The 15,281-nt window shown below is 44.0% G+C and overlaps 1 protein-coding gene across 5 annotated transcripts in view; it reads left to right on the top strand.

The window, feature by feature from the left end:
- LOC120957437 (histone-lysine N-methyltransferase PRDM16) overlaps positions 1 to 15,281 on the top strand; it is a 93,538-nt gene that overhangs the window by 54,140 nt on the left and 24,117 nt on the right. For all 5 annotated transcript variants that reach the window (XM_040379644.2, XM_049608616.1, XM_040379647.2 and 2 more), the window contains 2 exons: positions 12,279 to 12,404; positions 12,569 to 12,683. In XM_040379644.2, the coding sequence (XP_040235578.2) occupies positions 12,279 to 12,404; positions 12,569 to 12,683 (241 nt within the window). The remainder of the gene's footprint in view (positions 1 to 12,278; positions 12,405 to 12,568; positions 12,684 to 15,281) is intronic.

Below are 15,281 nucleotides of genomic sequence, written 5' to 3'. Positions count from 1 at the left end.
TTGACAGCACGTCACGTACGCAAACACTTCTACGTCTCCGTAAAAGGGCTATTGTCCGGCCAAAACACTCCTCAACGACCCGCACCCGAATATCATAGGCCAATGATTAGGTGATTGATAGTCCAAGCTCTTCCGAAGATTGCTATCGATCTTCATTTAATTCCGCTTAAGCGCACCTCTGCGTTGACTGGTGGTCTGGTGGTCTGGGAAGCGTAATGCTCTATTTTCTATTGGGTGACAGAGACACTCTCTGGAGGGATTCCCGCACCCGGTTTGGAATAATTACGGTGAGTCCCCGACACCATCCCGATGGCCGTTGATGGACATTGTGTCCGGGTGTCACATCGATCTACACCAAACCCCCAGGTAAATGGGACAGCGACACTGGTGACAGTTGGAGATAAACGATTGTGTCACAACAATTGTGTAGTGCACGAGCCACGCCGAAGGTGTGCGCAATAGAGTGGCTATGTTGCGAGGAAATTGTTACCGAGAACGAAGAATCCATCGGAGGAGAGGATAAGATAGAGCTGTAGGGTGATACGAAGCTGGAGGAGGATAAGATTGTCGATGGTGTTTGTTTTTGTTGTCGTTGATCGAAACGGGCATTTATTGATGGCGTTAGGTGTGTTTATATTGTCTGATGACCCTGTCGTCCCTGGGCCAGTTTTTTATGCCTCATTGTGTTTTTGTGACTCTCCTAGCCCATAGGACCGGGCAGGGCTAAGATGATCGATTTCTGGAGACAGGAGGCTAGTGTAAGTGTGTGTGTGTGTTTGAAGAAAAGATAACTGAATGATTTGCGACTGAAGAGCGGGATTTACCAGTCTGGCCAGTTGACATGTCATTTCAGCTATCTTCAATTCGCTTTCAATCGATTGACTTTATCAGAAATCGCTCAATTGTCTTTAGCATACCTGAGTCATCCGTGCAACCGTTTACGCAAGACACATCCTTCCGACGACGTTATGATAAGCACTACCTTCCCCTTTTCTGTATGCCAATCGTCAGGCTAGATAATCACTCATCGCAAATGTTTCGCATGTCGATTATCGAACGTTTTGAAAGTGAGTTCACGCGTTGCGCATCTCCGCAGCCGTTCGAAGGGTTTGGCGACGCCTGTTAGAAATGGATTCGCGATGTAATCGTGCGTAAAATTGTGCTGAGGGATAAAAAAAACAAGCACTAGCAAACCAAAAGGAAAGGTTGCAATCGTAATCATCCTTCTCTCGTCACTTGAACTTGGTTGCGGCCGTCAGTTTGTTGGCTTGCGGGGTACGCACGATCATCGCGCACTGTTATTATTATTGCTTAATCATTTATGTTTGGGACCGTTTGTCGGTTAGGCGCTGGGAATGTGCTGTTTTTGATTGCTTGCGTATGAGATTTATGATTTATGTTACGTGCGGTGCACCGGATGGATGGTGCCGGTTGAGTGGCGTCAGTGGGATCGGTTATTGATGGCGAATGTGGGAAGGAAAACAATCAATACAGGAATTGCGCGAATGATCTAACTGATGTGTTGCAGATGTGGAGGAGTAACATCTGATGTCAAGCACAATTTAACAATCCATTATTCTTCAAAACTTTTTGAGTTTAAATGTGTAGTTTAGATACGAATTGACAAGATTGTCTTTAGCAATCCAACCCAAGGCGGGTTTTTCTTGCAACGAAGTAAGATTGATAGGATGAAATAACTTCCACAAACAAGCAACTAATTAATAGCAAAAGGGCATTGGACGTGATTTGCCCCAAGACAGGATGAACTTTCGCCAGCAGGCGAACAGAAAGCTAACAGGACTTCCCTCCTGCGGCGCACACACTCTCATAAAAAGTAATAAACGATAAATCATAAAGCAATATCAAGTCAGTCAGTTGCACGCACTTGACCTCCTCGGCACTAACCGGTCCCAGGACACCCCTCACGAAAGGTTCCTTCTGGTAGGGATATCCAATATTTAACACCGGTTGCTAAATAGACATAAGGAAATCCTGCTACATCCTTGCCAGCTTACGACGGAACTACTGTCCGGGGTCTTCCCTAGGCCGGTTGGCGATACTAATCGCTAGTGGCCATTCTTTTTCCCCCTTTCCAGCAGCGCGTTTCGTGAAGAATGAATTGTGTAATAATGTAATAAATTTCCTGAGCTCCCTGCTTTCTGTGTCGAATGTCCCCTTTTGTTTTCTGGCTTGCTTCTTGGCAAAGGTGAAGGAGGGCTTTCACCCACTTGCCCAGTGGGTTGGGGGAAATTTTGGGTTCGAATCCGCACTGCTGCAGAGGGTTGCGAATCAAGACACTAACCCGGTACTATCACCGCAACATGACACAAACACATTTATTAAGATATACCTCGCTCCTTTGTACGTAGTGCAGTCGTACCCCTCTTCAAGTAGTGCTGGTTGTAATACACAACAAAAAAGCTAAATAAGTCGTTTACCGAAGCAAGCCCAACTAGAGAGAAATTGGGGATGAAAAACTACTGTCCAGTAGGTGGCTTCTGGAGAGAGAGAGAGAAATATGAACGAAACTGAGTGAGTGAAGATGGCCATCCAGGCCCCCGGTGGGTATTCTTCGACCCCGAGACACAAGACACAAGTTGTCGTCACATGCTAACATGCCATCTGAACAAAGCAAACTGAGAAATAAAAGGAAGAATTAGCACGACAAGCTAGCATAACCACTCGGTTTTCGTATTTCTTATGTTTTTTGTAGCCTATTTCTTAGTTCCTCGTTTGCAGGGAAGGACTCTTTCCGTTCGAATCGACAGACTGGACAGTAGAGTGGTCTTGGGTTTTTAGGTTTTAGTTTTTTTCCCTGCCGTAGCTGCTCTGCACCACAACCACAGCAGTTTGTCTTGTCGTGTTTTTGCCGGGCCGGATATGGCAAAGGTGGAAGGAAGCTAGGACATTGTCTGTTATTACCGTCGTAAATTTCCAGGTCTCTAGGTTGAGCTACTTAATGCAGCGTAAACTGATGGCAGTTTAGTGTCCAAAACCAGTGTTTTTGGAAACGAAAGTGTGTGTTTGGAAAAGGGAAAAATTGCTTAAATTTTGTTTGCAATATTTGCAGTATTTAGTTCAAAAATTCGATCTGAAGCATTAGTACCGTATTTTTACCGGTTCGCAATATCTTTTCCTGATGTTCAATTTAAAAAATCTCGGAACATATTTTCCATGAAAAACATACATCCTATAACAATAAATTATACTCACAACCACAATTGAAAGGAACCAACCAACCGTGGAAAAGTCCACGCGTAATGGGCGGTTGATATTGCGTTTGCGGTTCCATGCATCTCGATCGCCTCATTACTCTGGTCCGAACGTGTGTACTTTTTTCCTTGAATTTTGCAAACATATTAACGTGTTGACAAATTAATTTGCAATGAATAAAAAATGGTACCCTACGACGAGATTTTTCACATACACCCTACCATCCTACGGGCACATCAAACGTGGACAACGAGAACGCAAGTTTTATTTAGAGTTAAATGAACAATCAGACTGTTGGGTTGAGTTTTCCCCGCGCTCACCCGCCAGTCCGCTCGCTTGTTGTCCTGTTTTGTAATGAATGCTTTTAGTGATGAAAGTTTGCGGTGAAAGAAACGGGTAAAAAGCGCCCTCTTCATGGGGAAGGGTATGGAAAAAGGAGCTATGAATGCTCAGTGCAGTGGGCAAGTTAAAATTAAAAAGTTGCAATAAAATTATGATTAAAAATTTATGCTTAAAATATCATGTTCATACAACTGGGATTAATGCTGGGAGGTGGTAGCGTTCTTTTCCGCTTGCCTTTTGTACGCGCAACATGGAATCTACAGTGCAGTGGGGCTTATGGTTGATTGTTGCAATGTTCGTTTGCGTTTGTTTTTTTTTCTCTGGGAATCTGAATTATACTTTTCACAATTGCATTTTGCGTGAAAGCTTTTCCGCGCTTGACAGGATAGCTCGTGCACATCAAAGCGAGCTAGTGAGCGGGTGGGTTGATATTGCTATGTAGTTTGCTGCTACGTACTGGACAATCGCAGCGCTCCCAGTATGTGATGGGAGTGAAATATTAATTATGTTGCTGTAAATGTGTTCGTCAAACTTTTCACTACAGTCACCAGACCTGCGGGGCAGAGCGGCGGGCAGTCGGGATGTTTAGTCGGGATAGCCCTTTTTATCAACGCAACTCCTCCCACATTCATTATGCACAGCCGAGCATGAACAGTTGTGTCGTGATGTAGTTTTGTCACAGCGCTAAAATTTTAATGAGTCGCCCCTTTCCCATGTTGGTGCCGTTCTGCTGCCAGGTTAACGATGATGGGGGATGAGATGCTAGGGATGAAGCATAATTTACGCCCCGATAAATCGACACAGGCCGTAACCGAGCATTGCATTAATTACCTCGAAATGTGACGCCATTTATCGAGTGTCATCAACAACATCGGGAGCATAGGAGTTGTATTTATTTGTTGGTGGAACATGTTGATGAAATTAAGCGACAGCGCAAGTGATACGCATTTCAAACAAATTGTATTTGGCCCAACTTCAGAATGAATTTATTCTATTAATTTATATTGATTGCTGGAAATAGAAGCTGTACTCAAAACAATTTTGAATTATATCCTTCTATCTTCATTATTATTTATACTGAAATGTTGAAGAAGTTTTACAATAAAAAACGTTCCTGAACCAAACAAGAAATTTAAAAAAAAAACCGTTAAGTTACCCCTAAAATTTCTTAAAATTCTTTCTTGAAGAATTTGTGCCTAATTCCTTCAGCTAGCTATGTCTCATGGAAGGGTTAGAGCAGGTCGACTAACTACAATATTTTGATTGACAGATGAACGTTATGATGCATTGCCGCTTACAAGTGGGGTGGTGAACCCGTAATATGATATTTATTTTGTGACGAATGTCTGACTTTTACAGGTCATCGCGTTTCTGATGGCGCCCGGACGGGTTTGCAGTGTTACCAATCAGTTAACAAGTAGCGACATTAGTTACCATTATTCAATCAATCGATGTCCCTTTCCAATGAAGGACTTCAGTGGTCTGTGCGTAATACATTGTGCTCGTAGTCAGACGTTTTCTAGCAACGGTTTTCTTTGGATGCTAGAAGAAGTCTTTTGATATGCTAATTTTGGACATTCGGACATTTGGAAGTTAGATGTCCGACATGTGATATTTCCTCAAGAAGACAATGCTTTGCAGGTAACTCGTCTTCTGTCATCTTCGTGTTGAATGTTAGAAAATGATTGACAGTGCTAGGTGGCTGCAATGCAATCCACCAAGAAAAGGGGAAAAATGGTGCGTACTAGACATCCAAGCAGATTCAACTGCAAGTTATAAGATAGAGTCACTGAATTTTGCCAAGAGGGAATCTAACTGTCCCCAGGAAAATATTTTAGAGTCCTGCACTGAGGGCAAATTTCTTCAGGTTATCACAAACACCGCTGCATATTGAAACTGTAACAGATGCCTTTGAATACGAAGGACACTATCCCACAATTAGCCTCATAACTGTCTAAAGAGACATACAGCGCCACCCAGAAACCGAAACTTCTGGGGGTAATTTAGAGCAAATTGACAAATCTATCAAAGATGTGACGAGCCTTCCGGGCCTGTCGCTATAATCTTTTTTGAGAAGAGGATAAGATATGGTTCCAGAAACAGTTGAGGAACAATTCTTAAAATATCCCGTTTTAGGCTCTAATCCTTTTCGATCCTTTTTTCCGTACATTTTTTGTAGCTTCAAACGATTTCGAAGGAAAAAAAACAAGAAGGTGCAAAAGGAAAAGGCTTCCTGATTGAAAATCGAATTAGTTGAGGCGGGTTTGATGATATTCGGTGTCAACCGTTTTTTTCCCCCTTCTCGCTGTATTTTGGCGGCATAGGGTTCCAAAACGTTTCCCTTGTCCTGTCTCTGCACCAAACACACAATCAAAGCTTCCGTATCTAACTCATCTGAAGATGGTTACACTCGTCCAGGTGTAAATGAGGAGTCCCTTCCCATGCAAGTTCCGCCAGCCAGTTTATTGGCCGTATTCGTAAATTGAGAAGCGACCGAAGGTCTCATCATCTGTCCTTCTGTGCAAGGGGAAATGTTTGCGTTCGGAGAGCATGCAGCAACCTGGAAGGGTCCATGTTTTGCTGGCTATCACACACTCTCCGTCACCGTTGTTGTCACCGTAAAACCACGCGCGATTTGTGATGGAAAAGTAGATCATATCTTGTATGATCTGCGAAACCTCATCATGAGGTTCCTATTCCTCTTTAAGCACCCTAAGCTACCCACGGTATGGGCTGGTGCAGTAAACTTCAATCTGAGGTCCTTTTGCTGTTGGAACATCGCTTCTGCTTGGTGGTGCTACTGTCGGTGTCCTTTTTGCACAAACAGAATGGTGTGAATTTGATGATTGATATGTACAGGGACATTCAAAGTGAGAGAGCGCGCGCAGTGGACTGAGCAACGGCTGAAAAAGGGGTTGGTGTATTAGGGGTTTAGGTGACCGGATTAGCTGGTGCGAAACAAACGTTGGAAGTTTGTAGCAACTCGGAACTGCTGCATTTTTCGGTCGAATTTTAGATGTGTTTGTTCAAATTTTTCGGATGTATTGGTGTCTAGCCGTTCAAGTTAGAGGCGTATCACCATTAGCCAAAAGGTGTTATACATGTAAATGAATGAAATTTCTCTCTTTTCCATGGTTTTGGTTGTTCGTTGCGATGTCCCCTGTGTTTTGTTTGTCGTGCAGCATTTCCTTTTCTGCATTGTCATGGACAGTCCATGAGGACGTCGATGTTCGTCGGTAGCGGGACAGGAACGGTAGTGAAATGAATATTAATGCTACCTGCGGGCTTTCCTCAGATCGTGCCGTGCCTTTTACCGTTTTTCAAGGAAAGTCTCCATATTTCACCATTTCCAGAAGTGGACGGCCACCGCACAAAGGAAGAACGGATTAGAAGCGAACAATAAAAACCGCTTACTGTAAAGTGGTGAATAACTGAGCGATGGAGCTTAATTATTGACACCTTGCTGGTGTGACAGTAAAGGACATTCGGCAATGCTAAGAAGGTGTGGAAGGTCCTTTGCTTGATTGGTTCTTTTGTTTAATGAAGAGAAAGAAGCATTTTTGTCACCTTTAAAAGATGACACCGTTACATCTCCCGAGAGACACTGACAAGAGTGACGTTTGTTCTTTGCCGAAGTATGAAATTGAGATAGAAAAAGGTTTTTGTAATCTGAAGCATTTGCAGCTTAAAGATGATTGGATGGTTTTGGAAAATTGCTATATGAATAAAATACATTATCACCCTTATACTGTTGGTGTTAATATACTCATAATGGTGTATTTATTACATGTTTATCGCAAACGAATAAACTCCCTCGGTGAAAGAATTCAATCGTTAAGATACATTACTAGATCACGTTCAATCACATCCATCACAGTACACTCTTCCCTCCGGTACCCGTTCTATCGCACCCGATTGATACGAAAAAGATGTGGGAAAATCAATTGCCCTTATCAGACGGCAACACGGTGCACCGACTCGTTTCGTTGGGGTGGTTCGGCTAATGTGGGAAATATGTTTCAATCTGCTTCGCACTTTTGGCTGTGTGTTAAACGCAAAGCCATCTTCTCGCAATTGACATGCATTTACACACACACTCGGGATCCATCCCTAGCCGAGCCCAGTCGAGGCATCTCAGGAAGGCAGTAACAGATTCCCTATTCACGCCCGGTACGCCCCCGAGACATTCTCTCCCCTTTTTTGCTGTGTGCTAGCGTGTGCGCCGCAAGGGGTTTTCTGTTGGTTGGTTGATTGTTGCTCAATTTTGATTAAATTACCACCGCTTGGAGTGTTTTTAAATATGTTTTCCTTCCTCCTGTTCACGGCGAACGTTTGGCCGCCCTCACCGGGAGGATGTGTTTACTAGCGGTTTTTGGAATGAAAAACAAGGACCTGGAATGGGGGTGACGGTTGTAGGCAAACGTGCGTTAGCAGAAAAAATAGAAACGCTTTATCAGAGGGGTTCGGCTTTTACGTAACGACGACGATTCGCTCCGTTCGCTTGCCCGTCCCGACAGACAGATCGGGTGGCGGTGAAGAAGTCAATCAGAGGGCCGGGTTTGTGAACTGTTCGAGAATGAAACCGTGGAAGCGACGTCACGGAGTGACCGGACTGGAGGGTTTGACTTTTCCACTGCACAAGGGAAGTACATTTTTTGGGTAATGGAAATTAGCATATTTCCTCTCCGTCTGCAGCCTGCAAACGGAGGCACTTCGATTTGACCTTCGAACCTTGCTTTGCGGTGCCAGGAATAAAAACTCTCATCGGAAATATTGGTACAGCATGGGAGAAAGAAATGTGTTGCACGTAAAAGATTATTGACGTTTGTTGAGATTGGGAGTTGGTATTGGGTACATCACGATGGATTGGTAATTGAACCGCACTTGAGTTGCTGTTTTCGTATGAATGTTTAATGTCCCTATGTCCCAACTCATCCTGACGGTGTTGGTGCAAGACGCTAACCACAACATCGAATGAATAATTATTACATGGGATTATGGGATGCAAATCGAAGGCAGGCGCTTCGATGGGTATTGGGATGACCAAAATCGTAATCAGAAATTGACAGCTAGCATGATTGACGTGCGTACGTTGACGGTTGACACTTTGGTGGAGTGTCCAAGGGTTTGACAATAGAGTACTCGTTATCCCTGGGTTTTGTGGAATTGATATGCAAATAGTATCGTTGCGCTACACCAGTGTTGTGTCTCATACTCTCCATACAACACGCTCCGTGTTCCCAGGAGCTAGAAACAAATGGATGGCACCATAGGGTCCAGATTGGTTGGACATCTATTAATTGCTGTCGTTTATTCTCATTTTCCACGACAAGAAAATTGAGACACATGGTTCCCGTTTCGGATGGGCGGGCGGATGTCCCTTTTGTCACACTCGGCTGTACATTCCAATCGTAGAAGCCACGCACGACCCAAGTATCGAGTAGTGAAACCCCGAAAGACCATTAAACCGACTCGTAAATTTTCAGTTTAGCTGTCATTCTTCACAGAATGAAGAAAATCATTGTTATTGTGATTGTAATTTTAGAACCATGTGGACCGCATAGATTGAGGACGCATACAAGTTTAATAAGTTTATAATTAAGCGTGAAATTCTGGCTTCCGCCTAGAGGATTCGTTCAAGAGGGGTGTGACACACAAGATCCCATTTATTAGAGCTACTTCGAAGGAAGCGATTCTTCATGGTTCCAGCCGAAAGCATTTTCCGAACAGATGACTTCCCTTGTGATACCTCGCCAAAAGTCAAGAGTGTGTTACTTTCTTCTGTATCATCCACTCAAGTACCTCATGCCTAAACAAACACACTCGATATGCTACCGCTACTGCTCTAAGCCATATGCTGCGAGCGCTGAAGTTCAACGCACCCTTTTTTGCATCATGCATGACTGCAGTTGAACTAACCGTGGGCATTGTAGTGTTGTCTATCGGGTGTTTTCTTTCCTCCGTTAGGGAAGGAATCTTCTTGACACTGTCCTTATGCCATTGAATTGTGTGTCTGTGTGTCGTGTGATGAGCTTATCTTCTCAATGAAGCACATTATGTGGTTATGGATGAGATGAGCCGTTAGAGAGCTCTATTTGAAAGGGGAAGTTTTGGAAAGACCTTGTTCAATTGATTAAAACCATCTTGTTGAAAACATTTTTGACTTGTGCAATCTCTCTGATGAGTAGCTTACTGACGCATGAAGTAATCCTGTTTTATTGGAGCCTCTCGTTTCATGTGATGAGCTAATAAATGCGCAGAACGACATTTTCACTCCGTCACAGCTATTAAGTCCGTCGCCACCGGACATCAAACTGGAGTGAAAATAACACCCCGAAAGGAACGAAACAACCACCAAGAATCGACCCATTTCTCAAACTCTTTGCACCAATTCACCCGGTCGTCTGGGAGAGAATAATGAATTCCTGACGCTTCCATACACCACGTTTCCCACTGGGTCCAAACAATGTCGGACGATCGTGTCCCGATCGTTAAAAAAACGAACCGTGTGCGTTGTGCGTTCGACCGATGATAGCTCACGTACACACCACCGGGGTTCCGTCCATCGAAACGCGCCGGACTCAAAAGTAGGTGAATGGTAATGGGTTGCGGCATCAGGGCGAAAGAAGCGGCACTTGTATATTGTACAACATCACGTACGAAGATCATCTTTCGTCCCCGGGACCTGCGCTTGTCTGACATGCTGGGTATCTTCTAGAAAATCCTGCCCGGGGTGCAATGCTGCTTCTGTCTGTGCGTCTCGTTCTCCCGGGAGCGGCATTGTCTATGAGCCTCTGACGGGGTTTAATTATTTTCCTAGGCGATCTTCCATTGAGCAGAATTGGATTTCGAAATGAGAAATTGACCGACAAGAAGATATGTTATGCGTATCGGACGTGCCAAAGCGTGTGTAGATACCGAGATAGAGAATGGGAACGGTTTTTATGGAAAAGCTGAACTTGGTGTTGCCATGTGAAAGGGCCTTGGACAGACAGGGTGTGAATTGTTGACGGTTAGGTGAAAAGGTTGTATCTGATTTTTGCCTAGAAGATTTTGTGAGGTTATGTCTCTGGACCAGAACACGGTTTTTCGATGTCACTTTGTCGGAAAACTGCTTTTATTAAGAGTTCCGTGGAAAAGAGATATCCTTTTCACAAAGTTAAACGTATTCACACGAGCATTTGGTATAGCAAAGGTCCTTTCACATTGTCCGCTAGAAAAATATATTTCATATGTTCTGCCCGATTTTGCTATGTAGACGGAACAAACGGGATTACAACGGGCTACCGGGACGACTGTCTAATCTACTCAAGATGCTAGAGATTGCATACGTCCATGTGTCCCTTAAAGCATCCCATTATCGGTCCAACAGGATCAGTATCCGTTTCTTCACACCCTCGGATTAGAGATCGAAGGTTCTGATGAGTTTCTTTATGCTGCTGCAGCGAAAACCCGTGCGGAATGGAAACTGGGACACAGCGTTTGTCCGTGTTGTAATCCGGTTTTTGAAATGAAAATTAAATTTTAATTTGCTTTCGCAGCACAACACAAAGGAACCAGGTTACACCTGAAAGTCGCCTGCGTTTTGTTGTCAGTTGGATGAAAGGACACACCGGTCAGGAAATTCGTACGTGTCAATCGGGTCCATCGAACGATTGTCTTCACGATTGCTTGTCCCGGGATTATCGGAAGGAAGCGGATAGGGAAAGAGATGGCTTTACCGCAAAAGGAGCGAATGCGATGTGCTTTCCCTTTTGTAGCGTGTCCAGGGGTTTCCCGTTCGTGATTGGACAATGGCTGCCGGGCTATTCTGTTGACTCGATACAACGGACAAGGAAAGATGTCAAGAATGTAGGGCTTTGCTTGCGTGAATTGAAACGCTACCGAAAGGTGGAAAGAAATAGATGGCGAGGAAATGTATGAAGAAAATAGATAGAAAGAAGATGAGAAGCGATGATGGGCTACGGTGAATGGGCGAGAAACAACTTGGCTGCCAGAAGGGACAAGAACTCGGACATGCGCAACTTGAAATGTAGCGACAACTGTCGAATAGTAGGTTGACGAGGTGTGAAGCTCAGCCATTGCATAAAGTAGTTCAGATTGAAATAGGAATGAATATAAAGATTAAATATTCACTGCTAGGAATATGCTTAAGATATGTTTTTTGGCTTAATATTTTTATTCATAATAATATTTTTTTAATCATAAGAAATCATTGAATTATTTAAGAAAATCAATTAATTGGAGAAGTATATAAATTAACACGAAAAACTGATACACATGAAATTTAGGACCCCGTGAGGTTAATCAGGGGGAGGAGGGAGGGGAGGAGTGTACATATTTGGTCATTCAATTTTGCCCACCAACATAATCGTACACCAGCGCGAACTTTTTGGCGGCCAGCGTGAACCCTCAAAAGCCCTCGCTCAAAACATCAAAACCGTCGCCAGCGAGGGAAATTCGCACCGAAAAATCCTTGGCGAGCTTACAAAAACTGTTTTGTGACGAAAAAAACCCGTAAATTTGACAATCACCCTGTAAAACTGATCTAGATATAGGTGGTGGTTGTCTTCGCTAACCTAAGACACAGATGCTTCCAGGAGCAACCACAAGAGGGCGCTCTCGCTAATTTCAAATTCTATCTGTTTTACAGCGAATTTGAAATAAGAAACTGTTTGTTAGGACGAATTATTAATGTAATTTTATGTCTCTTCCATTTCTAGGTGATAGATTTAGACGTTCGTGGATGGCTAGACGCCACGCTGGAACCAACGAACTGGATGAAGCACATACGCTGCGGCTCCAGTTCGGCCGACGCGAACGTGCAGCACTTTCTGAAAGATGGTCATGTGAGTCTGGCAGCGAGAAAGATAGAAAACTGTTTTGCTCGTTTTGTTCATTGTCCAAAATCGTTTAACGTTTTGTTTCCGTTTCTCTTCCCCTCCGTTTTTTATCTACTTGCACGGCCGGTCATCCGGGGTTTCTGCTCGTCGCGTCGTCGATCTATTTTCAGCTGTGGTACGAAGTGATATGTGATATCAGTCCCGGAAGGGAGCTGTTGCTACGACCAAAGGTTCCTCTTCATCCGCGCGATGGACAAGACGAGCGAGGCAGCGAACGTGGCTCGGGTAAGTACAGATTCTGGTGATCTCATGCAATACGGTTAGGGTCCACTGTGATGCGTGCTTCTTATCAGCGCGAGCTGATCTGCTTAAAAAATGTATGCAGATGTGGCGACAGTTTTTTTTTTTGTTTGGAAGGATTATAAAGTGTGAAGTAGATGCAATCATTTAATTGCTGGAAAGGTTTAAGCAGCTTCTGATCACTTCTCACATACACTGTACACTCAATAAAAACAAATCAGGCATGCAAATATCACTGCATATTTCTCGCTCTATTTAGCCTACGAACTGGATTAAAGGATTAAAAAAAGAGCACAGCGGCAAAGGGTCCATCACTGGTAGGGGTGCACACTGGAACAATTAAAAACAAATATTCTTTTCCGCATGATTGGCACGTGCCCTGCATTCGGTTTTGCATCGTGGTGTGAGATTCAGTGAAGTGTGCACAAGTAATTCAACTAATCGTTTTCCACGGCCGGAGAATGAGAATGAAAAAAAAAACTGTCTTTGTACGTCTTCGAAAAAGGGAATAATTTAAATCCTCACGATTAGATGATTATCGCGTGTCCGTCGTTACGCCGTTACTACCAGGTGGCTGCATACAGCGCCACCTAGTGTTGGGTTTATGGAAGTATGGGCGCATTGCCAGACACGAGCCAACGCAATCTCTTTCCCCTTTTGCCAATGCATATGCAAATTGGATTAGTTACTGTTTTTATGGCTTGTTTTACTTGCCTTTCACAGACCCTGATTTTTTGTTTGGTGGGCGTGCATGTGAGGAGTCTATTTTTTGTGCATAATGCAGGGTTTTTTGTGCTTAGTCCATGCTGCTAATTTATGATCCCTGTGTGATGTGTTTAACAAAGATGTTTGTTAAATAAAAAAATGGTAATATTTCGTCACACTTCCATGTAAACGATTGGGATGGTGCTGATGAATTTGTTAATGGTAATTTTAAAGTGTAGAAAGTGTGCCCCACACCGTCTGGGGTGAGATTTTGCTTGTGTCACACACAGTTTTTTTATTAGTTGCATACCATATCGTGAGAATACATTTATCTTTTTTTATATAATTTTCTATAACACAAAGTAAGCAACTTACATAAAAAATGTCACTTTATCAGCAATAAAGATAGAGTTAGGAATGGTAGCGTAACAGCTGAACGTCTGAGAATTATCTCGATATCAACCATCCAGTCCAAAAGCTAGTAGCCCGCTACGCGTTCATTTATAACGTACGGCGTTACGTACGGCTTGAAGATTGATTCCCTTTTTCGTAGCCCATAGGATGGGCGAGATCTATTAATCATCCATCCCACATCGAACGGCATCGATCGATCGCACGCAACGTTGTCACCAAAAGATTATAATGACCGATACACAGTGAGAGTGATGACAGCGACGGACATGCGGGATAAAAAGGGTTACCCACACAGAGCAACCGGCGCGGAGGGACAAATCCTCACACAACCCGTTTACGACCTTGAACTGTGTCCGTGGGGCGACCGGCAAAAGGTGGGACAATTTTCAGTTAATTGATTTTGCCACCACATTCGGTCACAACTCTGTGCCTATCTTTTCTTCTTCCCCTGGAGATGACGTAGCCCACTCCTTCCGTCTCCCACCGGGTGATTAGGAACAATGCGAGGAAGCTGACAGTTTATTAGTTGACGTAAAGGATTAATGTGGCAAAGGCGGGCGGTGTCGGCAGGCTGTCGGATCCATTACAGGACACACCATCGTCATGGGGAGGACCACAACCACAATGAATGCACCCGAAAGCGGCTGCAGTTACAGGATTGTTGAATCATGCGATGAGCGTACGCGTTACATCACGGGCGTCCGAAAAGGGTCCTAATCGTGTGCTGCTGCACGTCTGCTGATTGCGTCCGTGGTGCGTGCCATGATCCGCATAGGGGTGGATTATGATTGGCAACCTTTTTTGTTGCTGCCTTCTGCTCTTGTGCGTGGTCCGTGTGCCTTTTCAAAAGGACATCGTTGTGTGTGTGCCTTTTCCCCGTACCACCGTACCGGGCTGTAACATTTTATTTATCTTTCGATTACAATTATATGCCCCAGTGCGATGGGTGCGTTGTATGTTACACCGTGTCGTGAACATGATTTGTGACGCGACGGTGTAATCTCGGAACGGAGAGATACAAACAATGGGGGCAAAGTCGGTTGCACTGGGTAGGTTGCACTCGAGAGCGGTCGAGAGAGAGAGAGAACCCCCGATGAAGGATAATAATTTCACACATCAGATGGGTATATCGGTAGCGGTACCGGATCGGCACGAGTGAATCTTCCTTTGAGTATCGGGATGCTTGTTTTTTTTGTTCTTCATTCTATTCTGCGTCGTTTGTGTTTGTGCTTGCGGGGTGTAAATTGATAAATTATGTCATCTAGAAATGATCGAAAGCGAGAAAGCGGCGGAACGGATGTTTAAGGGGAAAACAAAGCGAAGCGAGCGGACGGACAAAAAGTCGACTCGCAATGGGCCATCAATTTTTCCATCGTTGCGGGGATGGGCGCGTGCATCGCTGTTCGGATCCGTAACCGATCATTAACAGCAAAGTTTTTACACGTAAGATATGTGAGTGTGCGC

The sequence above is a fragment of the Anopheles coluzzii genome, chromosome 3 (genome assembly GCF_943734685.1).
Source record: "Anopheles coluzzii chromosome 3, AcolN3, whole genome shotgun sequence".
Taxonomy (NCBI): domain Eukaryota; kingdom Metazoa; phylum Arthropoda; class Insecta; order Diptera; family Culicidae; genus Anopheles; species Anopheles coluzzii.
Note: the sequence above shows the minus strand (reverse complement) of the source record. Positions and strands in the feature narration are given on the sequence as shown.